The sequence below is a fragment of the Haemaphysalis longicornis genome, unplaced genomic scaffold (assembly GCF_048455015.1).
Source record: "Haemaphysalis longicornis isolate Haplotype H1 unplaced genomic scaffold, Haemaphysalis longicornis Haplotype H1 scaffold_119, whole genome shotgun sequence".
In the NCBI taxonomy this organism is placed as follows: Eukaryota; Metazoa; Arthropoda; class Arachnida; order Ixodida; family Ixodidae; genus Haemaphysalis; species Haemaphysalis longicornis.
The window spans coordinates 310,244-336,800 of NW_027526224.1; the positions used below are offsets into that span (position 1 = coordinate 310,244).

At 49.4% G+C, this 26,557-nt stretch overlaps 1 protein-coding gene across 1 annotated transcript; it reads right to left on the bottom strand.

Annotated features, from left to right (window-relative positions):
- On the bottom strand, positions 1-26,333 carry LOC144161508 (piwi-like protein 1). The gene is made up of 8 exons (XM_077692171.1): positions 25,990-26,333; positions 20,207-20,854; positions 14,163-14,375; positions 13,325-13,465; positions 11,594-11,800; positions 7,995-8,354; positions 4,298-4,681; positions 1-488 (listed from the first exon to the last, which is right to left on the bottom strand). Exons 1-8 carry the CDS (start codon positions 26,305-26,307, stop codon positions 27-29), a joined length of 2,733 nt encoding a protein of 910 aa, XP_077548297.1. The 5' UTR covers positions 26,308-26,333; the 3' UTR covers positions 1-26.
- Positions 26,334-26,557: the final 224 nt, after the last annotated feature.

Below are 26,557 nucleotides of genomic sequence, written 5' to 3' on the forward strand. Positions count from 1 at the left end.
CACAAGTCTTTTATTCACCACTCATCTCACAAGTAGAAGAGTGTAGTGGTCAGCCTTTTGTGTGGCTCGGCGTGCAGGCTGGTGCCGGCCAGGAAGGCCAGCTTGTGGGCGTACTGGCACGGAGCGGGCACGCGCACAGTGCCGGGCCAGTTGAAGTACAGGTGGGTCAGCTTGTAGGCCAGCCGCTGCATGTGGTCCGGCTTGAGGCCCGTCGTGTCGTGGATGATGTTGTAGTAGGTCGGCGCCACGGTGCCCTGGCGCACGCTCTGCGACACGAGGAAGAAGTCGTAGCGCCCGGGGCGCGTCACCTCCGAGTCGACCGCAGTGCCGGGCGGCGGGTTGCTGATCGTGCCCGCCTGGTTGGGGCGGGCAAAGAAGCGCGTCGAGGTGTGCTTGGTCACCACCACGAAGGCCAGCTTCAGCTGGTGGGTCTCCGGGAACAGCGCTCGCATGGACGACACGATCGGGTCAATCTCCCACTCCCTCACCTGTGTGGCATTCCATTGATTATGAGGTTCAGCGAGACCAAACTGCACAGGTTATGAGGCGCACTGTAGTGGATGGAGGGCTCCGGATTAATGTGGAACACCTGGGGATCTTTAACAGGCGCCCGGGCGTTTTTGCTCTTCGCCTCCATCAGAAAAGCGGCCGCGGCGGCCAGGAATCGAACCCGCGACCTTGGGCTCAGCAGCGCAACACTTTAGCCACTGAGCCACAGCGGCGGGTGATAGAGAATGTAACTGAAAAGTAGAGGAAGTTAACTTTTTTGCCAGCCACTACAATCATTGCAGCATTCCAGGGATGATGCACGCCCCACCGTCTAAGAAGCTTTCTCGTGACGGCCAATCCCACAGTGCGGGCATATATGTTCGCCTCTGAAGGTGTGCCCCGATTTTCTAGAATAATCGCAGCAACTTTTTGGCATGCACTTCGTAGGCTTTGCGTTTGGGTTTGGGCTCTACGGCGTGAATTGGTGCCTGCTGCTTGGCCTACAGTGAGTACTTCGAGTGGGTGTCTGTCTAAGGGTTAAAGCAATTTCTTTTAATTTTTAAGTCATCTCTATGTAACTTGGGAATCTTGTTGCGTTCTCCCCCCACTGATTCCAAATATGCCATTATTTTTTGAGTAAGTCAATTAGTTCCCAAGATAATTAAGGGCAGCCATTTTTGGTGGAACAATTAGCAAAACAGCTAGTGTTGTTCATAGCACTGTAAACTTTACATTTTCCAATACTATGAACACTGGTGAATGCAATAAGAGAAGCGGTTTCTTGATGCACCGCTTGGAACTCATTTTAAAGCTCATTAAAATTTGGTGTTTGAAATGCCCATTCGAAATGGCCCCTGCCACTGGTGCTACCAAAGTTTCATGAGCTTTAAAATGAGTTCCAAGCGGTGCATCAAGAAACCGCTTCTCTTATTGCATTCACCAGTGTTCATAGTATTGGAAAATGTAAAGTTTACAGTGCTATGAACAACACTAGCTGTTTTGCTAATTGTTCCAATAATTGACTTACTCAAAAAATACTGGCATATTCGAAATCAGAGGGAAAAAAATAGCAACACGACTGACAAGTTAGAGAGTTTACTTAACAATTAAAAGAAATCTCAAGAGCAGTGCCACCCCTTGAAGTGTAAACCATAGAGCTTCATACTAATATATACTAGAGGGAAATCTGGCGCTGCATTCGCGGGCCGCCGTGGGCGGCGCCATTGCAGCTAGAGACGTTCCCCGCCTCCTTGGCTTGGTTAGCCACATGGCTTCTTTTTCGTCTCGAAGCCAAAAAGCGCAACATTATTTTTTTGTTCATCTTCTATGAATCTTCTAAATAATCCCTGACAAACAAATCTTTCTGGAGCTTTAATTATAATAACAGAACAAATTCGATTAATTTCCTGCGGTAATATTGTTGCATTTTCGAAGCCAGAGGCAACTTTTCAGCCTGTTCGTGAGCCATGCCAAGGACAAGTGGAACGTGCCTGCCCGGTACATGACGGCACGCTCGCTGAAGCGCGGCTCCCCTAGACAGTGGCGCCAGATTTCCCTCTAGTGTATATTAGTATGAAACTCTATGGTGTAAACCTCAAAATATGATGCCAGGCCTAATGTCCTAAATCTCAAAATGCAATGCCCTGTGGCTGACGGCCTTATACCCGTGCCACACGTACACGAAAAATGACATTAAATGCTTAATGCCTTAAGTTTTAATGCCATTAATTTGCTGCTACACGCAAAAATCTAATGCCATTCGCTTTAATGTCATTTTGGTTTAAGGAGTTCCGCACAACTCATTTACCTTCGCGAACGCCTTAAATCTGCCTACTCTCGAACGCGACGCGCACCAAATGAAGCCACCGAAACTCTCAGCACCAGAGTGTTGACGCGGAAATGTAGCTGAACTTCGAAATATGACGATTTTTTGTGCACAATTGGTGGCGAAGTTTTGACGAAGACGAAGTTCACTAGAACAGAGGCAAAAGTAAGAACATCGCGTTGCTCTCCGGGTTAAATTTTTCGGATTCGTCCACCGCTGGCCGGCGACGGCATGCTGAAGCCACTTTTAGAAATGGCTCCCACCATTTTTAAGAAAACACTATTTCTCATAAAATTTTCTTTCGAAAAAAAAAAAAAACAGTTTTAACGCTTCTAAGGCGTTTTTCTCCACATTAAAGACTTCCAAAATATGAGTGAATTTCTCTTTTTGGTCATGATCACCATCATGCGTAACACATTTAATGCCTTTACGTTTTCGTGTTAGCACGGCCCGCCCGATTAATGACATTTATCTTAAGGCCTTAAACACTTAATGTCATTTTTTGTGTACGTGTGGCACGGGTATTACAGCATGCAAAGCAACGTCACATAGGAACATGACGTTAGGCCTATACACATTGCACCATCTCACGCCTGCATCCCTCCCCTCTTCCCTCTGCATTTGGCAGAGGGGGCTAACAGAGTTGTCGCCAAGCTTCACATAGAAGCGTCTTCCATACTTGACCTGCAATCATTGCCAGAGAAAGTGGGCTTCACTGCAGCACATCTCTGTGCACGGACATCAGCAGCGACATGCGGAAAGCTTCGCTTTAAAAGTGCAAGATGACACTTGGCTCACCACAGTGTGGTCTTCATTCACACCATGTTAAAAATGCCCACCAAACCCATACTCCAGACAGTTACCGGAAGCGACAACCGACGTCGGCGTAGAACAGTGTGTACGGGCAGTGCCAAAGCAGTTTAGGCATCCGCCAAAGTGCAGATGTGGGTCAACAGGCCGCAATCTTGTTGGCACAGACTGAATACGGGCGTGTCAGGTGCTTTGGGCCAACAGGTCCACCTGGTTGGCACATACCGTATCTTTCGGTGCACAGACCAAGCATGTTGGTACCATGTCAGGTAAATCGGGCCAACGAACGTACCAGTATTCAGGGTGTTACAACGATAACTGGAACACAAAGTTTCCCTGAGCGAACCACTGCTCTGTTCACACTCAAAATTCACACAAAGGTCGCATTTTGCGGCCTGTTCTGAGCGACACCGGAAACAATCATGGTACTTACCTTTTTATTCTGGAAATAAATATGACTTTCGCCCATGTGAAAAGTGACAGCCGATTTGGACGGACGAGCCAGTGCAAGCTGACCTTGGAACGACGGCCCACACCTGAGGTATGCATGATGAGAATTCCTGGTAGGAAGGGGCCAAATGAGCTAGCAGACTATCAGAAAATCCCTTTCACCCCCAGTTTAGTGTGATCACAAATAGTTGAATAACAGCTGATACCAATCATAAAACATCCCCACAGTTCAACAAACTTGTTTTCCTCACCTGCTTTCACATTTTCTGTTCGCCTGCAACCCCATTTGTATCCATCCCCACCGTCCGTTTCGCTATGCATGTCCCAGGTGGGCCCGTCGTTCGAAGATCAGCTCGTACTGCCTTTTATGCCCAAATCGGCCGCTATTTTCCCCGGAGGCGAAAATTGCTTTTATTTATTTTCAGAATAAACAGGTACGTACCGTCGTTGTTCCCGTTTAAACAAAAGAGACCACAAAATGCGACCTTCGTAAGAAGTTTGAGCGCAGACCAAGCAGTGGTTCGCTCAGCAAAAAAATTCAATGTGTTCCAATTATCGTAACACCCTGCACAGACCAAGCATGTCAAGATACGTGGGGCCAACAGGCTAAATACTACCAGTATACAGGCCAAGTGCATTGGGTACGTTGTGCCAACAGGTCAATCCTCGTGCACAGACCGAACCTCCCGGTGTATGTACCAGTCGGGTGATAACAGCACGCACCTGTGGGACCTGCCCGTCGGAGACGCCGGCGCGGAAGAAGACGATGCGTTCGGGCATGGCGCCGCCGTTGACCTTGCTGTAGCGGCCGATGGCGTCCTGCAGGTGCTTGGCGAGCGTGTTGCCCAGCTCCTGGTGGGTCTTGTGGAAGGCGACGCGCGAGTACCAGCGGGTGAAGGTGCGGTTCATGCTGGCCACAAAGGCGCCCGCCGACTGGCCCTTGCAGCCCGACTCGGGGTACGTGTCGTAGCCGATGATCATGGTGTTGTTCAGCGGGATCTCCAGGCACCACGCCTCGCCGCCCAGCTTGCAGTTCAGCTGGATGGCCACGTTGGTGGCCACCGAGCGCAGGTTCTTCTGGTTCGAGATGGTGCGCGCCAGCACCACCTGCGCGGAACCGTCCAGAGTTCCCCAGTATACACCTTGCCACTGGTGCTACCAAAGTTTAATGAGCTGTAAAATTAGTTCCAAACAGTGTGTCAAAAAACTGGGGTTCATAGTATGGAAAATACAAAGATTACTGTTTTGTGACCAACACTGTTCTGTCTATTGTTTCACCAAAAGTAGCCAATTATCTCTAATTACCTTGGGAACGAACTGACCAACTGAAAAAATAACGGCATATTCGAAATCAGTGGGAAAAAGGCAGCAAGAGTGACCAGTTTCACAAAGTTTACTTGAAAATTAAAAGAAGTTGTTTTAATACCAGTGTCCCCCCCCCCCCTAAGGTACTGCTTGCTCAAGTTTGCACGGTTTCTCTTTTATGACTTACGGCAGCAGCCAAAAGCGCTCGAGTACTTCTGTCAGCACATAACAGGCTAGTCAACTTGCCCTGTTTGCTTTCAGCACAGGCAGGCCAACCGCAGACTTTTTGCTACATGGGGCCTATATATGGTGAGTATCACAACTGGTAGAACTTGTTGCTGGGCTAGTTGGTTCATGTTTTCAAGTGGAAATTTGAGTGGCACAGGTCTTTGACATTGACACAGGTCTTTGTCGAATTTTTGTGCTGAAATTTCCACACTTGGTTCATGTTTTCAAGTGGAAATTTGAGTGGCACAGGTCTTTGACATTGACACAGGTCTTTGTCGAATTTTTGTGCTGAAATTTCCACTTGAAGATATCACAACTGGGGACACTCAGTAACCCTGGTGGATGTCGAAGCAAGCCCACGGAAAAGACAGATTACGGACGCTAAACAAAGAGAACTACGCGATTCCGTGGAGAAAACGGGAAACAACTCAACAGCCATGGCACTGGTGAATTTGCTCCAGGCACACCCAAACTTGTTCACAGTACATCCAGTTTCACAGTTTGAAATGTGCACGTGCAGACCACAGGCGACATGAACGTTAGTCTTAGTTGCCAAAACATGTGCCTGGAGCAAGTGGCAATTCAGAGCAACAGCACCCATGCCGGCGAGCAGACTGCACATGTAACCGCATGAAAAGTGAACAAAGATTTTGAAGACAAGTGGAAAAGGCGGTGCCCTGAGTATTCCAAGCATTCATTTCCCTTGCGCACAGTTACGTGCACCATAACCAAGTACCAGCTTGCTCAATGTTCCACCGGTAGACGGTGCCAGCCGTTACGTCGCAGTCCAAAATGAACCCACGGGTTCCTTACCGCAATCGTAATGCAACACGGCTTCCCTTCAGCTTCGGACACATTACAGGCAAAACTTATTTTCTGGAAAGCATACAGAAAATGGGACGGTCTCTCTGGGACGCACCGAGCTTGACTAGGCACAGGAGATTATTTGAAGGCAAGTAGGTATACCTACTTACCTTGCACATCAAATGTTTGCATAGGTATAGCTACTTGCCTTGCATATCAAGGCCTTGCTTGTGCGCGCAGGAACACAAGCATTATGGCATTAGTCCTCGCCCACCAATGGTAATCCTCTTCATGGTGCTGCTCCGAACGAACAGAACGTTTCACCCTCCCTCCCCACATCTCCTGCTACATTCTCTCCTCGCTGTCCCTTTCGCTTCCGCTGGCTGCAACTCGGGTGCCTTTTTGTTTTTGCACTTTTTGAATAAGCCACGGCGGGGGTGGAGACCAGGCTTTCCCCCTCATCTGACAGTGAGCACTCTCACCCTTTCGCCTCCTCCACATGCCTCCCTTCCCTCTATGCCTTGCACTTAGGCCGTCCTGTCATCGCCTTGCCGCGTTGCCTACACCACGTGCACGTCAAAGCAAACCAAATGGCTCATTTTGGCACGGAAGTGTTTTACGCCCACGCACACCAAGATCTCACCTCCGTCGGATGCGTCATGAAAATGACACCGCCAGAAAAAGTTCCGCTGACGTGGCTCCGCCAGGATTTGAGCCACGAACTCTCTCGCCGCAACAGGAGGTACACAGCGGCCTGCCAACTGCGCTATGAATTCAAGCGCAAGTAGGTCTACGAAAGCGCCTTATGTCTTTCCCACTACCTTCCTCATTCAGATGGTGCAGCAGTGTAGGAGAGGCGAAGCGAAGTAGCTCATCATGACGCTAATGAGCGCCGGCAGTTGGCGCCTCGATGCCAGCACCGTCGTGTACGCGGGACGCGAGCGAGTTGAGGCACCCGCCGCCACCTACTGCATTCAGTTTCGGTTCAGTTCCGTTCGCACAGTATTCAAGGGGCTGTGGTTTCAGTCTGATTTACGCAATGTTTCGGCGCGTGCAATCCAGTGTCTACTGTTGATGCGTCTAACGGTGCCATACCGACAAAATATAAATAGCGATGTGCAAGTTCACATCGATGCATAATAAACATTCAACTGCTACCATGAAGGCACATGCAACTTTCGTGTTGTGCTGATTCCTATGAAAGAGGCATCAACCACATTTTTGCACCATATTCCTGCGTGTCGGCGATGAGCGTGTTCTTTGGACGCCTGCATTGGCGATTCAGCCTGGCACCGTGGTGGAAACTTGCCCCAGTTGCTGCACGTGGCAGTGGGAGGCCTCATGACTTGCGCCGATGGGGAGACGCGCATCTAATAGCAGCAATTTCGAAACACTCACAACAGCTGGCTGGGCACCTCTGCGGCGGACATGTGGGGCGAATGACATTTTATAGTGCAGTTTCCGCGCACACCGTCAACTCCTTCCTCGCATTAGCAGTTCAGTTTTTGCCTTGAGCTGCGTTTTAACAAAAGCTTAGAAGCGGTCACTGGAGCTACCGGCACCCCTTCACGGCAGGAGCCGACGCCATGCTGCCACCACCTGTTGCATGCACTACACGTTTCCACGTGCAGAGGACAGTTTTCTCGTTTTCTGGTGATACGAATATTTTTGCCGCCCTTTGATATTCGTATCACCGAGATTCCACTGTATACCCACATAACTAAATGCTGCTTTTCCAAAAAAAAAAAACACATACAAAACAAGAAACAACTCCCAAATATAATGTATACAATGAAGCATGGTACAAACAGCAGAGCTAGGGACAGGACACAAGGGAAGAAAGACACAGGACCAGCGCTGGACATCAAGTGAGTAACTTTACCGACTAAACTTTACCACGCACCTTTTTCGTGTGTGGTAAAGTTTACTCACTTGATGTCCAGCGCTGGCCCTTGCGTCCTGTCCGTAGCTGTGTTGTTTGTACCACGCTCCATCGCCCCAACCAACCACCCCATTCAAGCATTCCAAAATGCTGCCTCACACACCTGCAAAAGCTCAATCCAGCAGAGAGAAATGAACAGACCTGGGTGGGGATGCCGATCTCGCAGCAGGCATGCCTCTTGATCAGGTCGTAGCGCTCCTTGCGGTTGTTGGGCACTACAAGAAGCACCAGCTGCATGCTGGCGCCCTTGTCACGCAGCTCACGTAAATAGTGCCCCGTTCTGTCGTCCTCCAGCCACACGGTCTGGGGGAGGCTCATGGCAACCCCGATGGGGCGGCCCACGTCCACCAGCTGCTTGATGAAGTCGTTGCAGGCGCGCGACTCGCGCTGTGGGCACACCACCAGCCACCTGTCCACGCTCACCGTAACGTGCATCTGGTGGTCACGGATCTCGCGCGAGAAGTCCGCCGTCGTCGCACTGTACCGGTGGGTGGCGCTGGCCTGCAAGGATGGCAACGACGGACGATGAATTATCGGGGATCTTATCACGCTTCAGCAATTTGAATTATGTGACGAGTTGTCTACCTGTTCGAATTGTGACACCTGTGGGGGGGGGACTATAGGGCTAAAGACTGGCTCAGTGGCTAAGGCGCTGTGCTGCTGAGCACGAGGTCGCTGGTTCGATTCCCGGCCGCGGCGGCCGCTTTTCTGGTGGAGGGTGAAAGCAAAAACGTCCGTGTGTACGAGAATTCGGCGAACGTTCAAGATCCCCAGGTGTTCAAAATTCATTGGGAGCCCTCCACTACGGGGCACCTCATTGCCTGCGTCAGCGCATTGAACCCTACAATCAATCAAATTCAGTGCCACACTCAGCAAAACGGTGACAAAACCTCTTCTCTCTGAAAATGCGGGCGCTCGCGAAGCACAATTAAGCTCAGCGAAAGTGAAAACACTTCGAATACAATCGAAATACGATGACCAAAGTCAAAGCCATTGATCCACCAAAACGAAACCCTGTTATGTCACTGAGCTTTACCCATTAATGAAATGCCACCACCAATGCAAGCTTCGCCTGAAAAACAGCGTAGTTTTCCAGTACAAAAACGGCAACTGCTGTAAGGAGTAACATATTTCAGTAGGTATTGGAATCGTAATAAACATTCTGATTACAAAGTAAATTAATTTGAGAATATTGGGCACATTGGAGATTATACGGGCAATCCAGCCGAGGCAACATCAATAGCTAAAGCCCTAAAAAAACGCACCAAACCACTAGAAAAAGTCGACAGCACTGAAGGCCTTGAGTAGCAAGAACTGGGTCTGGGAGACAATGTGTGCAGCATACAAAAAAACTTCACCATCCTTTCCTAAAGAAAGTTGAGAGAAGCACGAAAGATTTCTGGCATCAGAACTGCATCAAAACCTTTGCTAAAAGTGCGTCAAACCTTCACTGAAAGTGCGTCGCATCGGTCATCGAACCTTCAAGAACCCAAATTGCAAATGGGGAAAGAACCCACACGACAATTTTTCACGCACTAATTCACTAATTAAATACATCTACGAATGATCTAAATGCACACCCATACGTGGTTCACAAAATAAAGGTATCCTTCACGATTTTTTTTTTTTTTTCATGCGTGTCTATCTAGCACCATTCCCTCTTTGCTTTGTTCAAGTAGCCGCTCTGACACAACAATGGAAGCCCGGTTTCACGCCCACACCATGTGTCCAGAGATCTGAGATTTTCGGTTGACCAACCAGTCTGTGGGGAAATGCATTAGTTTTTGACAAGACACTGTCCGTACCACCGAGAAAGCTTTCCCTTTAGCACTTTAGCGACCATGCCTATTCCCATCGATAGTATGCCATCGATGAATGCAAATTTCAAATTTTGGCATTCTCCGAGCGCTTTTGAGTTTCATTTTTCCACCACGTGGGGGATTTTTAAATGTCCTTTGCTGCCGGGGAGATGAGCTCACCTGGTTTCAGTGATGGCATTGCCACTGCTCACCGGTGCTTAGCGTGAACGGCGAATTTCGATGTAACTGAGCTTGAATCTGTGCACAATGGTACCAGCACACACTACAGACGACTTCGATTCGTCAGACTTTCCTACGGTCAGCAAAGGCGCGTCAAGCCACCCGGGACCACCACCAGGTGTACGCCCTTGAGTTTCGCTTCCTTCTCCGGTCCCTCTAATGCAGGCACGCATTATAAACAAATCCGGCCCTGTTCTAAAGGCGACAGCTCTTATCTGCAGGGTGTCGACTTCGTTCGGGCAAGACCGTTTCACGCCAACTGTGCAGAGTCGACTTTTCTCCACAAAGACGGCCAGGAATTGACCTGGGCGTAGTGCCCCAAACGGCTGTTCGTGTTTATATTTATATTTTTGTATGTAAACAACTTTTGTACTTACGCCGCTCATATTTGCATATAAGCGTTTTATGTTCAAAGTGTATATTTCAAATTATACGTATGTCTACCATGTGCAAAGTAGCAGTGAGGTTATCAATTTTTTTTCTTTTTCCTACTTTTTCTTTGTTTTCACAATTTTCGATAAAATTCCCAATGTATCTGTTGTTTGAAACTATTACTGTTGGAAAGCTCCATTCTTCCTTTATCATATCATAACCTACACTTTAGCATCTTTCAAACTTCCTGGACCACCCAAAAACAACTGACCGGTGCAAAGTGGCACTGATGTTTTAATCAGTTTGTTACTTTTTTAGTTTTGTTAATCTTTTAATAAAATTAGTTAAAGATCTGTTGTTTGAAGTTATTACTGTTAGAAAGCCCTAGTATTTCTCTATCATTTGGTATCTTACACTTCAGCATCACTCATTGTCTGTGGCAAGAAAAATTTTTTCCCGGAACACCCAAAAACAGCCATTTTTTCCCCGTTCACGAAAGTGTTAAAGGGACCCTGCAAAACTCTTTGAGCAGTGCAAGTAAACCTGTGCGACGCTTAGATTACACTGCCAGGAATACCAGAGCCAAATATTACACGTGCACATGAAACGGTGAGCGTGGGAATCCCTGTGAAAGACCCAGAAAAACTAACTGTGCTCTCTCCAATTTTCCTCATTGTGCACCCTTGGCATGACCTAAACGTCATTGCGGCCATGGCTGTCCTAATGGCTGCTGCTGGTCTTCTTCGTGGCATGTTTCCTGCATTACCTGCGATGATCCGCGATCATCGGCGCTGTGTACTGTCTTCTATGCCTGAACCTGTACGCAGAGTTTTGCCGTCTCTTTTGTGTTTTGAGTGCATGCGGAGCTTGAGTGACGGACTCAATTCTCTTCTTTCATCAATGAGACCACTCGCCAACAAACGTTTATTGCTTCAAAAACATCCTACCAGCCCGAGTGCGCGCTTGCGAGCAAGCAAGCATGCCTGCTTTTTTGTGGCACCAGACCGGAGATGGACCCCTTCATGTTGCGGAGAAGAGGAGAAGACTCCCCAGCCTATGATACATCGAAGGCCTCCGAAGAGTACGCTGTGAGCCGCCCCCCTCTCCGGGAGAGAGCGCGCAGCTTTCGTTGCGTTGTCCGCGGTCGAGTTGAGAGGGAACAATTATGCACGATTTCTCACAGTGCGTAGTTTCAGCGATAGAGAACGGGTTTTCATAATTCTTGCGGGAAGAGATTGCTGGGACAATAGAATTTACCCCAAAATACATTCAGGGTGCTGCAGGGCCCCTTTAAACAAAACCGGGCTGGATGACCTTCTCGGCACCCACCTGGATGACCTTCTCGGTGGGCAGCACGCGGGCCTTGATGGAGACCAGCTCGTCGCTGAACTTCATGCCCCACGCCTGCATGTCTCGCTGCACCGCCTCGGAGCCGTTGATGCGGGCAATAAACTCGAGCAGGTTCTGCACTCTCTTGGGCGGCTCCACCCGCGTGCGGGTCGCCAGGTCCCGCATCACCGTGGAGTTGGCCCGCATCTGCGCACCAGAACGGCGGCCACGCATTCTGCGCTTCCGGTGCGGTGCATACACATTACGGGGGCCGCGCAGACAAAATACAAGTCTGGTTCATTCGAGAGGCTGCCTCTTTACAATCACACTGACACCACTTTCAATGGACACTTCACTAAAATAAGCTGTATAATAAGAAAAAAAAGGGAATGTCCACGCGACCCACTAGCTCATTTCCCGAAACAGAACCTATGATGTCATATGCGCCCAGCTCTGCGATTGGCAGAGAGGCTGCCAAAAGCAAACACAAATCAGGCACACCTTATAAGCTTGCCCAACGAGCTATTTGTGCCTGAATGCAATGCACATTCGTTTTACAGCAGTAAGAATGGTGGGGTAAACAATGAAAATTACAATGTGCACTGCTGTTGGTACTGGGCGCACTATGCTTGTTTTAGCTGCACAGCAGGCCGCCAATTGGCGTAAGCGACGTCTTCGTCACCTTGTTTGTCGGGGATACCCCATGTTTCACGAAACAATTACTTTCTACAGTAACAAGAACAATCCAGCTGCAAACACGGTTAAAAACAAAGCAACGGCGGACAACGATCTATGGATGAGTATGGTAGCGCCACCTGGGACAACTGACAGCAAGCAAGGCTGCAGAGTTGAATGACGCACTGGAAGTTCGTTTATATGCATGCCCTCATGACTTCATTGCAGACATCACAAAAACACACGATTTGGTGGGAGAATCAAAATTTTAACCTGAAATGATTGATTTCTCGCTGAATATGGCATCATTTGCTGCCAGACAAGCGTTGGGGGCACTATAAAACACGCAATCTTTCAAGCAAAACAAACTTGTCTGCATGGCCCCTTTAAATATGTTCATATGCTGTGCCCCACACCTAAACCGACCTAAAGGGTAACGAACTACTTTTATTTACAAAAATGAAAGCACAGAATATAGCTAAGAGGATGTTTTCCAAAACCGAACAAGAAAACCGTGGGGCTCCATCTCGGGGCGTTCATTTCGAAACCCACAACTGTACCTCTAGGCTACCAAGGAAGAACAGAGGAGCTGTTTTGGCAGTTGGATCGAAGAACAGTGTTCCAAGGGAAGCAGTAGATTGCACCGAGTGCGCACAGGAAATGCCACGCTTGTACCCACAAGGGAGCAGAGCCTTGCCTAATAAGGTCAAACTGTCGTCGCTACAAAATTGGCTAGCCTGCCATCCGGGCCAGTTTTGCATTACAACGGCGGATCATCGCAGCACTAAATGCAAACAAAACACGGCACACCAGTCGACCACCAAATTGCTGTTCTAATAACTTGTCACTGTGAAATTATTCAATCGGTTATTTTTTCTTGCCTTAATTTTTAAACAGCAGAAGGGGCCAGTACAGAGAGGCTGCCTGAAGCTTTCATCGCACAAAGGAGCCTGCCAAAGGCCTCAAACAGGAGACTAGCCAAATGTGCAGGGATTGCAGCCGAACTAGTGGAAGCCACTGAGCCAAGCAAAGCCACCAAATAGCCAGGAGACAAACCTCATCGGTCAGCCCGGTGAGCATGCACAGCTCAGGCACCAGGAAGGTGTTCTCGTTGCGACCGGCACGGCGGTCCTTCTCCTTGGGACGGCACACGAGCAGCGGCTGGTTCGCGTCCTGGATGCTCTTCCCGTAGTGCTCCTGCGAGAGGGACCTCAGGCTGTGACCGTCACCGTTTGGACGCCAAGAGGCGCCAACGTGGGCCATGCGATTCTGCTACTCCTTTCTCCGAAACTACACAATCGCTGTCCCGAGTGTAGGTCACGAGAAAGGTGCAACTGACTCCAGTCAACCAGCCCCTCCGGAGCCCATTTTCAGCCAAAGGCACCACCAAGGTTGACCGCAAATGCCAGATTCTCACAAGACTTGCATTACCACCCCCCCTAGTTCTCCGGGGAACCTTTTTACATCAGACCTTCACAACAACCACAACAGAGTTTCACCGCATTACACAGGAGGATTTCGAACACCAAACCCTTTTACATTTGACCTGGTCCAGCACTGCTTGGAAGAACCGCAAAAACCCAGGCACTTTCTAGTAGTAGCAGTAGAAGAGAAGTTTATCGCCAGGAGTCCAAGAGACTAAGTGAAACCAGTAGTTGCTGCCGCCAAGTTCAGGAATGCCTCCTCTCTGCTGGTACACCCGTGTGTGCGAGATTTCGGCGCACGTTACCCCAGGTGGTCAAAATTATTCCGGAGCCCTCCACTACGGCGCGCGCCTCATCGCCTGTGTTGCATCGGCGTGTTAAACCCCACAAATCAATCAATCAATCAATCAATCAGTCAATCAATAAATCAATCAATCCATTTTCCCTCCTGGTAACCCGAGCCCACCCACCTGGTAGTACTGGATGAACGATTTATCTTGACCGTCCTGCTTGAAAGTGCTCTGGGGGGTGCGGTCCCAGTCGATGTCGTCCACGCGGTACGTCCGGTTGTTGTACGGGGTCATGACGACGGCGCCCACGATTCGCCGGGTGGCCTCACCACGGTAGTCGGACGCCGAGCGAATGCTCACTAAGATGTCCCGGACGCTGTCCCGCCGCAGCACCTGTGAGGAAGGATCACGCAAAAACAACGGCACTCACTCCACGCACACTGCTCGTCGACGCGTGGGTGCTTGCAAAAACAGCTTAGAGTTGCTGCCGACACAGGTCCCCTCGTCCCCGCTTTACCTGACGCAACCCGTGGCAAGAAAACCCACACTGCATAGGTTTCAAGATGCGATGATGATGATGGTTGGATGTTAATGGCGCAAGGCCAACTGGGGCAAAGAGCGCCAAAACAGTGGTTACATATGAGAGGTGAGAACGTAGACACTGAAATCAGTAAACAAGAACAAAAGTAAAATCGATAAAAGACAGTGAGGATGGCTGGTGTAAAGGGCCAGGTTGTGATGGTGCGTGGCATGAAATAAAGCTTTAAAAACTACGCGTGATAGGAAATGATATGTAAAAACTTGATGTCACTGAGAAACTTAAAAGTGCGTTGCACAGGAATCACGGGATCATCTGCTAGAAAGAGTGCTGGGTGTAGTGGAATGTGTTGTCTGTAGAGTTGAGGGAAGTGCTTGCGTCTTGTTGTCTGGAGTGCTTTGCATGTAATGAGGATGTGAAGTACGGATAGGCCCTCCCCACACCTGCTACACAGGGGTCTTGGAGATCCAGTGAGCAGATGGGAGTGTGTCGCGTGTGTGGCCTATCCGTAATCTAGCTAGGGCAACTTCGATGAATCTGTTGTGTGAGTCACTAGTGTATTGTCCTAAGTGTGGCTTTACTATGTGTAACTTGTTGTCTGTCTGTGTATTCCAGTCGGCTTGCCATGTTTTGCGAAGGTGTTGTCGGATGAGTGGCTTGAGGTCAGTGTAGGGTATTGTTGTTATGTCCACTGTGTTTGCAAGTGCAGCAGTGGCGGCCATTTCATCTGCGGTCTCATTCCCCGCGATTCCAGCATGGCCTGGAACCCAGCACAGGATTAGTTGTAAATTATTTGCATATATAGACATTATGAAATTAAAGACAAGATTGACAATGTGGTTTTTCCTGGGTCTGTGTGAAGACAATGCACGCACAATGCTCAAAGAGTCTGTGAAGATTACGGACTTCGGAATTTGTTTTTTAAGAATGTGCTGAACGATGAGTAAAATGCCATATGCTTCTGCAGAGAAGATAGTGGTGTGTACACTCATGGTTCTGCAAGCAATAAAGTTGGGACCATGAGCGGCACACGACACTGTAGTTGAAGTTTTCGAAGCATCGCTATAGAATTCGGCACATTTATATTTATCCTGAAGCGACAAGAAATGCTGCAGAATCGCAGCTCTCGGAACCCTGTTTTTATCTAATTTCATAAAAGAAACATCACAACGAACAGGCTGCAGTTGCCATGGTGGTATAACGTCAGAAAATGATGATGACGTACAGATATCTAAAAACCCAACGGAAATACCTGAAGCTTCCTCTCTCACCCTCAGAGAGTAGGGCAAAGGAACAGATGGACGATTTGAGAATAGCTGGGTTGTAGATGTATCGTTGAGGACAGGTTTAAAAGGATGGTTATTGAATGATGAGACCTTAAAAGCATATAATAAATCTATGTACATTCGTTGATGTTCCAGGCACCATTTGTTACTTTCAGCGTACAGACTCTGGGCCGGGCTAGTGCGGAAAGCACCACACGCAAGGCGCAGGCCCAAATGGAGAACTGGGTCAAGCATTTTTAGTGCTGTTTTTGATGCCGACCCATACACAACACTACCGTAGCCTAGCCGAGACCCGACTAAGGCGGTAAAAACGCGAAGAAGGAGTTCTTTGTCTGCACCATAGGACTGGTGGGAGAGGACTTTGAGAATGTTTAGTGTTTTTAGGCATTTATGTTTAAGTTGTTTGATGTGTGGAATGAACGTGAGTTTTTCATCAGATATGACACCTAAAAACTTGTGCTCCTTTTTTACAGGGATAGAAGCGCGATGAAGGGTGATCTCCGGGTCTGCCTTAATCCCGCGCTTGCGGCAGAACACAACACAAGTACTCTTTCCAGGGTTCAGTTTAAAACCGTTTGTGTCCGCCCAGCCAGCAAGTTGGTTCACCCCAAGCTGGACTTGGCGTTTACAAACTGAAAAGTTACAGGACTTAAAAGATATTTGAATGTCATCTACACATATAGAACAGGAAATGGTTGGTGGCAATGCCTTCCGAAGTGAGTTCATCTTAACAATAAACAGTGTACAGCTCAAGACACCGCCCTGAGGGACGCCATTTTCCTGCACGCATACATTCGAAAGGGCACTGCCAACCCTCACTCGAAAGGTCCTTTCCGACATGTAGCTACTGAGCGTGTTCAGCATGTTGCCAGAAACACCAAACGACTTGAGGTCACACAAGATGCCGTACCGCCAGGCCGTGTCATAGGCCTTCTCTATATCGAAGAAGACTGTTATACAATACTGCTTATGAATGAAGGCATCTTTTAGATATGTTTCCAATGCAACCAGTTGATCATTGGTGGATCTCCCAGCCCTGAAGCCAGCCTGGCAGCTGTCGAGAAGACCATTGTACTCTAAGAAGTACATGAGTCTCCTATTAATCATCTTCTCGAACAGCTTACACAGGCAGCTTGTGAGGGCGATGGGACGATAACTTGCGGGAGAGGAAGGGTCCTTCCCTTCTTTCAGAAAGGCCACTACGATGGCCTCCCTCCATGACCCTGGGAGGTGCCCCGAAAAATATTTTGTTGTAGAGGTGAAGGAGGGTTTCAAGTGTGTCTGTGTGCAAGTGTTGAATCATAGTGTATGTAATGTTGTCTGCGCCTGGAGCTGAAGGTTTACAAGTACAAAGTGCGATCTTCAGCTCATGCAGTGAGAAGGGGGTGTTATAAGATGAGGTCGACTTATAATTGTCTCGCAAGGACTTCTTCTCACAGGATGTTTTGTGTTTTATGAAAGTGTTGGTGTAGTGCGCTGAACTGGACACATGTTGGAAGTGTTGTGCGAGCGTGTTAGCCTGGTCTTCCAGTGTGTCCCCTGTTGTACTAACCAGGGGCAGGCTGTGTGTCTGTTGTCCTTTTAGTTTATGTATTCGTGTCCATACTTTCCGTGTGTTAGTGTATGAGTTGATGGAAGTGAGGAAGGTGCGCCAACTCTCCCTTTTCGCCTCACGGCGCACTCGCTTCCCAAAAGCCTTGGCCCGTTTAAACGTAATGAGATTATCTGACGTGGGGTACCGGCGAAGGACACCCCACGCCTTGTTCTGGGCCTCTCGCGCCCGCCTACAGTCCTCATTCCACCACGGCCTCCTTTGGTTGCGCGGAGCGCTGGAGGCGTGTGGAATGGACTTTTCGGCAGCGTCGCGGATGTGTGCCGTGATGAGTTGGGATGCTTCCTCCACATGTAGGTGTTCTATGGTTGTGTGGTGTAGTTTAGATGTTTCTGTGAATATACTCCAGTTTGCTTTTGATTCATTAAACCTGTTATGGGAAGATGGACTGCATGGGCCTTTACCTATATACGTTAGGGAAGTGGGGAAATGGTCACTACCATATGGGTCAGTGCCCACGCCCCACTCAAGACATGGAAAGAGAATTGCAGAACCAATAGCCAAGTCGAGATGTGAGTATGTATTATGTCCTAAGTTATGGTACGTAGGCTGCTTTTTGTTGAAAAGGCATGCTCCTGAAGATGTAAGAAATTTCTCTATCAGGCGACCTCGGGCATCCGTTCTGGAGGAGCCCCAAAGAGAGTTGTGTGCATTAAGGTCGCCTGTTAGTATGTATGGTTCGGGCAGCTGGTCGACCAACACCTCGAAATCAGAGCTCGAAAGTGCAAAATCAGGAGGAATGTAAATGGAGCATACCATTATCAACCTATTAAATATTATCGTACGGATTGCTACAGCCTCGAGGACAGTGTTCAGAGTGACAGGGTGGCAGGCTAAGGATTTCCGGGCAATTATGGCCACACCGCCAGAAGAGTGTGTGCAGCCATCCCTGTCCTTTCTGAAGACCATGTAACTATTCAAGAAATTTGTGTGCTTGGAATTCAAATGTGTTTCCTGAACACACATTACACTTGGCTGATTAGCATGCAGTAGTTCGTATACATCGTCAAGATTTTTAAGAAGGCCTCTACAGTTCCATTGAATTATGTTTTCTCTTCCCATTATTTAGTGTGAGAGCTACTGGAGTGTGTGTGTTTGTTTATGTGTCGTCTTTCGGGGCTGTGACTCTCGCCTTTTTTGGCTTGTCGGGAGGCTTTGGCGTCGGGACGCGTTCCTTGCGCTGCGTTGCAGGCAGGAACGGCCCGACATCCATCTCGTCGTCGGATGTCCGAGGGGTGCCCGACGGACCGGGCCCCCCGGACTTGGCCCCCCCTCGGGAGCCGCCACCGCCGAGGGCATCCGGGGCGCCAGAGGTGGCACGGGCGGTGCGGTGGCGATGGGAGCCGGTGCGGGGCCCGTGGTGTCCATCACCTCGGTACCCTCCAACGCACTGGAGGACGGGGAGACAGAGGCGGGAGCGGCACCGGTCCCGACGGAAGATGTTCCCACCACAACCGCTGCTGCCTCAGCAAGCGGCGTGGTGGCGGGTTGGGTTGCCACAGGCAACCCAGGGGGGGGCGGGGGAGGGACCAGGTCAGACTCGCTGAACTGGGTCCCTGTGGAAACCAGACGCCACTCTGCCCCCCGGCGAGCTGCGTCGGCGTACCTCCCCAGAGGGAAAGAGGCGAACCTCTTTCTCGCCTCTGGAAAGGTGATGTTCTCAGTAACCTTGATGTTTATGATCTTTTTTTCTAGTTGGAATTTTTCGCACTTGCGGGAGTATGCTGCATGCGGCCCCCCGCAGTTTACACAAGTGAGGGTTTCGGATGGGCAGTTCTCGCTCGGATGATCGTGCGCCGTGCATTTTGCACACGTCGTTCGGCCACGGCAAGAGTTCGTACCGTGCCCGAACCGCTGGCACTTAAAACAGCGCCGCGGGTTCGGGATGTACTGACGGACGGAGCAACGGATAAAACCTGCATTTATGTGTTGTGGGAGAACTGCGCGGTCAAAGGTCAAGATGATGTGCTTGGTGGGAATCTCCTTGTCGTCTCTGCGGATGGTGATGCGTCTCACGGCAGTGACGCCCTGATCCTTCAAGCCGGCAAGGAGATCCGCATCGGTTTCGTTCAAGAGATCTGTCTCTGATATCACACCCTGCGAGCTGTTTAGGCTCCGATGGGGTGTGACCCTGATGTCTAGATCAGCCAGTTTTGTCTGAGCTAGAAGCTTTGTGGACTGCTGCTTGTCATTTATTTCGATTAGGAGTTCACCAGATCTTTGTTTTTTGCATTTATACGATTTTCCTATTATGGCTTCAAGATACTTGGCGATCATGAAGACTGACTGAGATGCAAGAGGGTGGGTTGGATTGAGGGATTCCATGACAAGAAATCGAGAGTAATGATCTGGTTCAGGAAATGTTAAAGATGGCAATGGGGGAAACGATACTTCGGTGCGGCCCCTTTTAGGGGGCCGATCACGTTTGGGGGGGGGGTTTTTAAAATGCCATATAGCATAGTATAAAAGCAGGGAGACTGGGGTACTTTCTTCTTTGACCTTACCCTGGTAGCCAAAGAGGTCCCGGAGCTCCCTGCCTGGTAAACAGACAGGGAGCCCATCCGCCGGAGCTTGACCTGGGCTCCGACGGCCACCGTTCGTGGTTTCTAACCCTCCACCTATAAACACATCGCCACGGTTGGATCCAGCTTATGTTTGGGGGCTCGGGGTCCGCGGCATCGCCAGTACCGTCACCAAGATTGCTCGAGGTGCCCCGTGCGGGGAGGTTTCAAGATGCACACAGTGGGCTGGGGGGTGAGCTACAGCCGCTCGGGAGCTGTCCACCCACCTTGAGCACGGTGTCCATGACCATGAGCACGCCGCCGTCGTGCTGGCCAACGGCCGTCATGACGCCCTGCCACAGCTCGAGGCCGTGCTGGGGAAAGGCCGACACGCGGTGCTTGTCGAAGAAGTGCCGGTTGATCTGCACGAAGTCCAGCTGCTCCAGGTTGCGGCGCATCTGCGTGTTGAACAGGCGCAGGATCTCGGGGTTGTTGGGCGCCAGCTCCTTGACGCGCTTGATGCGGACCGTGATGTCCGCGCCGTCCGTTGGCCGCCGAGAGTGCACCTCGGTCACCAGGCTGTCCAGCCGCTTGGTCATCTTCAGGTCCGACATACCATCAAAGACGTACGCGTTGCCGAACATCCCGCGGTGCTCGAGCACCAGCGCGCGCCGCATCTTGCTTGATTCCACCAAGGGCACGAAGTCTAGGTGGTACTGGTACACGCACCAGTTCGGCATCGACACCAGGCGGTAGTAGTTGCTCAGAACGTCCAGGGACTGGCCCACGGCGCCCGACTTGTCGCCCTGCACGTGCGAGGGCCGCGTGCACAGCAGGGCGAGCTCCTCGCGCCGCCCGCGACGAGCCCCGCGGCCGCTGCATGCCACGGCCACCTCCGCCCCGCCGACCTGGGGCAGGTCGTCGAACTGCTGGGGCTGCAGGTCGGCAAAACAAACTCGAACTCAATCCCAATTTTTTCCTTTCACGATGTACTCAAGTAACTTGTACTCACTCATCTAATACTCATTTGTAATCGTACTCATCTATTTTCAAACTCATTAGTACTCATGAGTACTCGCACTCAACTCATCTGTACTCACACTCATACTCAATCTGTACTCAAACTCATTAGTCCTCACAAGTACTCGTACTCAATCTGTACTCAACTCATCTGTACTCTCATTAGTCCTCACAATTACTCGTATTCAATCTGTATTCACATTTACTTGTATTAAAAAGTGTTTCTACTAATTCGTTCTCACAATCAGCCACTTGCATTCATGCACTGAACTGGGCCAATTGACCTATATTTGAATGGAGCAATTCCAGTGAAGCCACCATGTCTGCCCTTGCTTTAGTGTCACTATGGCAATTCCGTGGTGAGTGCAGAGTGCAGCAACACCGTGGAAGAGGGAATGGCAACAACGGCAGTTTTCCCTTTATAACATCATTTTACCTTCCTTAAAGGAGCCATGAAGAGAAAACACAAGTTTGGTTCATTCAAAAGATTGTCTCGTTAGAATCATACTGACACCACTTTTAACGTAAACTTCGCTCAAATAAGCTACATAATTAGGAAAAACGGGAATGGTCATGCGACCCACCAGCTCATTTCCCGCAACAGAACCTATGATGTCACATGAGCTAAGCTCTGCGATTGGCGGAGGCTGGCAGAAGCAGATGCAAATTAGGTAGAGCTTACAAACTAGACGAACGAGCGATTTGCATTTAAATTGGGGCACATTCTTTACAAAGCAATAAGAATGATGGGACAAACAGTGGAAGTTACGAAAGCACATGTAAACATAGAAGTACTGATGCGTTCTGCTGTTCGTACTGCGCACAGCATGCTTGGTTTAGCTGCACAGCACTACGGGGCTTGGGGTTGCCTCAGACGACACTGGCCGATTGACGCAAGCAACGGTGTCTTACGTGACCCCATTTGTCGAGCGAGCACTGTTTCAGGGAACGAATATTTTCTCCCAGAACAAAAACAAGCCAGGTTTCAATGCGGGCAAAAACAAACCAAACGCTTGCCACGGTATGGTGGCGCCATCTAGGTTACGGAACGTAAAGAAACGCGGGAACAAACCAACACCGCTGTACAGGGTGGAGACAACCTTTGAACGGTCCCGTGCCGCCGCAATTGGGCCAACGGGCTCAATGCGTTATTCTTTTCGTTTCCCACGAGACCTAGCAACGCGAAACAGACAATATGATTCAAACTTCTTCGGTAAACCGCGTTGCGGCGATAATTTTAGCGCGGTTTTGACACAATGACTTGCTTCGGCGGCGAGCGAGCAACCGAAAATGGCGGCGCCAGCGTATACGTGTCTCTACCCTGTACGGCGGATGCGTGAATGAAGGTATTCTAGGCTGCAGAGCGGTTGGTTCCTGTGATGTCACTTGGGACCACGAAAACGCACCATTGAGCGGGAAAATCAAAATTTTAACCTAAATTGTTTAATTTCTCAGTGAATAAAGCACCGTTTGTATCCGGACAAGCGCTGGGGGCACTATAAAACACGAAATCTTTCGAATAAAACCAACTTGCATTTTCTCTTCATGGCTCCTTTAAGAGGGCCGCTGCGAAATCCCCGAGTCGTGCACGCACATAGCGATTCGAGTACGTGATCAAACTCGCAATTTTGTACTCGCGAGTAGTGTACTGTTGAGTACTACTCGTGAGTGCTTGTAATCGCGAGTTCAGTACTCGCGAGTACAGTACTCATGAGTACTACTCACGAGTGCAAGCACACACGTCTGTACAGACCGATCGTCGCACTCTTCTGGGCCTGTACTCTCATCATACTCATTTTTAACACAGAAGTGTTTTATTCCCGGATACACGAAGACTTCGCTGACGTCATATCCGTCACAGAAGTGATGCCACTACAATGAAGCAAGTGCACCCCTGTAAAGGGTGCACCCCTGCACACGAGATCTTCTTGCGGTGAGAAGCAACGTTTAATACCAGAGTACATACTTAAGGTTGTTCGTTCTCGGCAGGGGTGAGACAGCTCAATCAGATTTGGGAGCAGTTTTTGGAGCAGCGAAATCTCGGTTTTGGAACAGAAGAACCTTGATTTGGAGCAGAAGAATGACATTCATTATCTCCCCTTAGGAGCCTAAAAAAATCAAATTTTTGGCAACTCTGGGGGGAAAAACAGCCCTTCAATAGTTTCTTCTACCAGAGCACCACAAGGTAAACTGCACTACCTTTTACACACCATTTTTAAATTCTTAGGCTGCATGCATAGATAGCGTGGTCATCCATTGAAAATATCGAATTGAAAAACTATGCACTCGAAAGGCATTTTTATTACCATGTGAATGCCGAAATTAGCAAGGTGACTGTCGTCGCACCCCAGCAGCCCTCCCATTGAATCCAATCCCCAAGGTGCACGTTCACTACGATCGTAATTTGAGTAACGTTGGTATGTTTAGCCACCTCCCTTCGGCATTAAATTTCACTTCAGATAGATGAACCATTATTAATACAATAACAGCGCCCGTCCCGCTATCGGACATTGCTTGAACATTCTACGGCGATGTAGCCTGCGCCACCACTTCTGCAGTGCCGATCGTCCAATTCCCACCGCCCAAAAGCTCTCAGTCAAAGGCAGCAATAACTTTACATTTTAGAACACCGCAATGAGTCCGAAATTTCCCTTTAAGCAAGCACCGTGCCTCACACTCAAGGCCGACACACGGTAAATTCGCGGGCACCACGTTTTTGATGAACTCCCATCTTTCAAGTGGCGCAACTTCCCGCAACAGATCAAACGACAAATGTAAACCCAGCCACTCCAGATAACCAGAACCACAGTAGAAATCGGCGAAGAGCACTCTGCCTGAACCACGAGCAACTGCTTCGCCCGGCGACCATGTTTCCCGCTCTTTACCACACCAAGATGGCGGCGCCCACCCAGTAATGTCGTTCTGGAGATCCGGTGCTCCGAAAATTGCTGTTTTTTCATCAACTTGCTCAAGTAGTTTGTTGCCTCAGTACACAGACACACAAGTATTTTTTCTACAGGACTTCGCAGTGGTTTTTGATAGGAAACTCAGAAAATAACATGTGCAACCCAACAATGCGACTTTAGAAAAAGCTATGCGGGTTTTTTTTATTTAATGTTCAATTAATTGATCCTTTAATTACAAACAGCATCACCTAGGACATGTTGTAAAAGTATGCAGTCAGTAACAATTTTCCCCCACTGAAACTGACGGGAGCGTTAAGATCCTTGGCTCTCAGACTGTTTTAGAGCAGTTTGGCGCAATTTTTGCAATTTTCAAGCTTTTGGAGCAGCCGGCGCAGGGAAACAAATTTGTATCAAATTTCGCAATATGCGCAACTGTCTCACCCCTGTCTCGGGTTTTAAATTTTACCACGACAGTGTTTGGTGCCGGGATACACCAAGATTTCACTGACGTCATATCCATCACGGAAATGCCAGTGCACCTTTGCCAAAGCGACCTGCCAGCAGGACGTGGCTCGCCAAGCACACCCACAAGACAGTCACCGACCCGCAAATCATGCTCAGCTGCAGATTTCGGTGCACATTTCACTGTCGTGTTTTACTGATTCCTATGACAGAGGAATCAACAATTTTTTTTTGTATGGGTCTGTACTCACTCGTGAGAGTACAAATGAGTACTAATGAGAGTACTCACGAGTGAGTGAATCGGACAAGTCATCGCTAGCGCGGATACGGCCGCATGCGCCAAGCGAAACTTTCCGAAACATGCCGAATATTCGGAAAGTTTCGACTATTGAATCGACCACGTGGTCGAACTACCGCGGATACAGCTGCTTGCAACGAACTAAACTTTTCGAATCCTATCAAATGTTCGCGGTGGTTCCTAATATCGAATCGAACACATCCTCGAAGTGCGCGTATAGCTGCGCTCGCAAGCGAAAACGTTCGAATCTGATTGAATGTTCACAGGCTTCGTCCTCGAACTACTGCAGTTACTCGGCTGCGCACACAAACGAAATGTTCGAACATGATCGAATGTTCGGCAGGCTTGGAATATCGCCTGCGCGCGTGAAAAAGCAAGCATGTAGCCAGCATTTCCGTATCTCATCGAATACGATGTTCGGAAGGTTCGGATTTTCTTGTTGTTGTTATACTCCCCAAGCCGTAATGCACTTTCTCATCCACCCACAACGTGAACGGAGTCGCGTGAACTATGTAACTTCGCGACAAATACATCAGTGCATAAAACACGAATAAACCCGCGGTTAAGTGCTTGTAATTACCAGTTATGTTTTCTGGTAGAATCAGCTGAAAATACTTCCGCTTGGTATGACTTTTTCTCACGTACACCTCTCAAAAACAGCCGCCTCGGATCCAGCCCGCTGAAGCAAGTTCGCGCAGGAGAAGGGCAGATATATAAATATAAAATATTTATATAAAACATGAAAGTATAAAACGAAGCCCGTAAGGCCGGAAAGAAACAAGTGGACACTGTTCGGTATCGAAGCGAAATTTCCGCGTAAATGCCACTCGATTTTTTTTGACCCGGCATGCGAATAAAATTCGCTGAAAATAACTAGATACTTCATTGTAAAAACGGAGATTAAAATACAGTTAAGTTTCCCCACTTGACAAGAAGCCACGTGCGCACGCAGCAAAGGAGTAATGCGAAAAGTCCGCCCAACGTAAAAAACAAACCAAACCGTATTCTTAAAAAAACGCAGAACTTCCGCCATGTTAAAAAGAAATCCAAACTGAATTCTTAAACCATCGCGGAACTTCGTCAATGTTTCCAAAAGTCCGTCAAGCTGTCCTTGGAGCGCAGGCATGGCGTTTCAACCCTAAGCCTAGCCACCCAAACCCAAGGCTCGCTTACAAAAAAGGCCTAGGCCTGAAGGGGGGGGGAGCCCGTCTACACAAGCATAAAAGACCACGTGGTCCCAACCTCGCAGCGCCATATTGAGTTGCTGCTAGCTCCTCGCGAAAGCAGATAAGTTGCGCGAAAAAAAAAAAAAAGAAACCCTTTAGGACCGTGAAGGAACAACAACAGCAAGAGGACTCCGGAGAGATGAAGAGAGTCGATTTACCTTGACCACTCTGGCGCCCACGCCCGGCCCGTCGCCGAGCGCCAGAGCGTCTATGGCCGGCGCCAGATTTGCTGTGCCCGTCGACCACATCGACATCGCCGAGCCTGTCGACGGCGCCGGTGGCGGCGGCGCGTACGCCCACGTCTGCTGGGTTCCCGGCGGCATTGCCACGGCTCCGAGCGTCGAATAGCCCGACGCAGCCGTCGCATACCCCGATGCCGACGCTGACGACAACCCGCCGAGCTCTTGATCCGTAGGGCGGCGGACGCCGCGAGAGCGGCCCCGACCACGAACGCGGGCAGGGCAGGTCGTATCCATCGTCTGGGTTGACCGGAGAAAAGGAAGGAGAACAGAAGGGTGCTCGGACACCGCGACTAGACCAACGCAAGAAGGGTGCTCGGACAACGCAAGACGTGTGTCTGCTCTTACCTGTGGGCAGGTCGAATATGAACGCCTCCGTGCGCCCGACACAGGCTCACACGACGTCTCTAGAAGGCGCAGCGTTCGCGAAAATCATCAAATGGCGAAAAAAGCGCCATTTGATTGGCAGAAATCAAAAGTTGCGCGT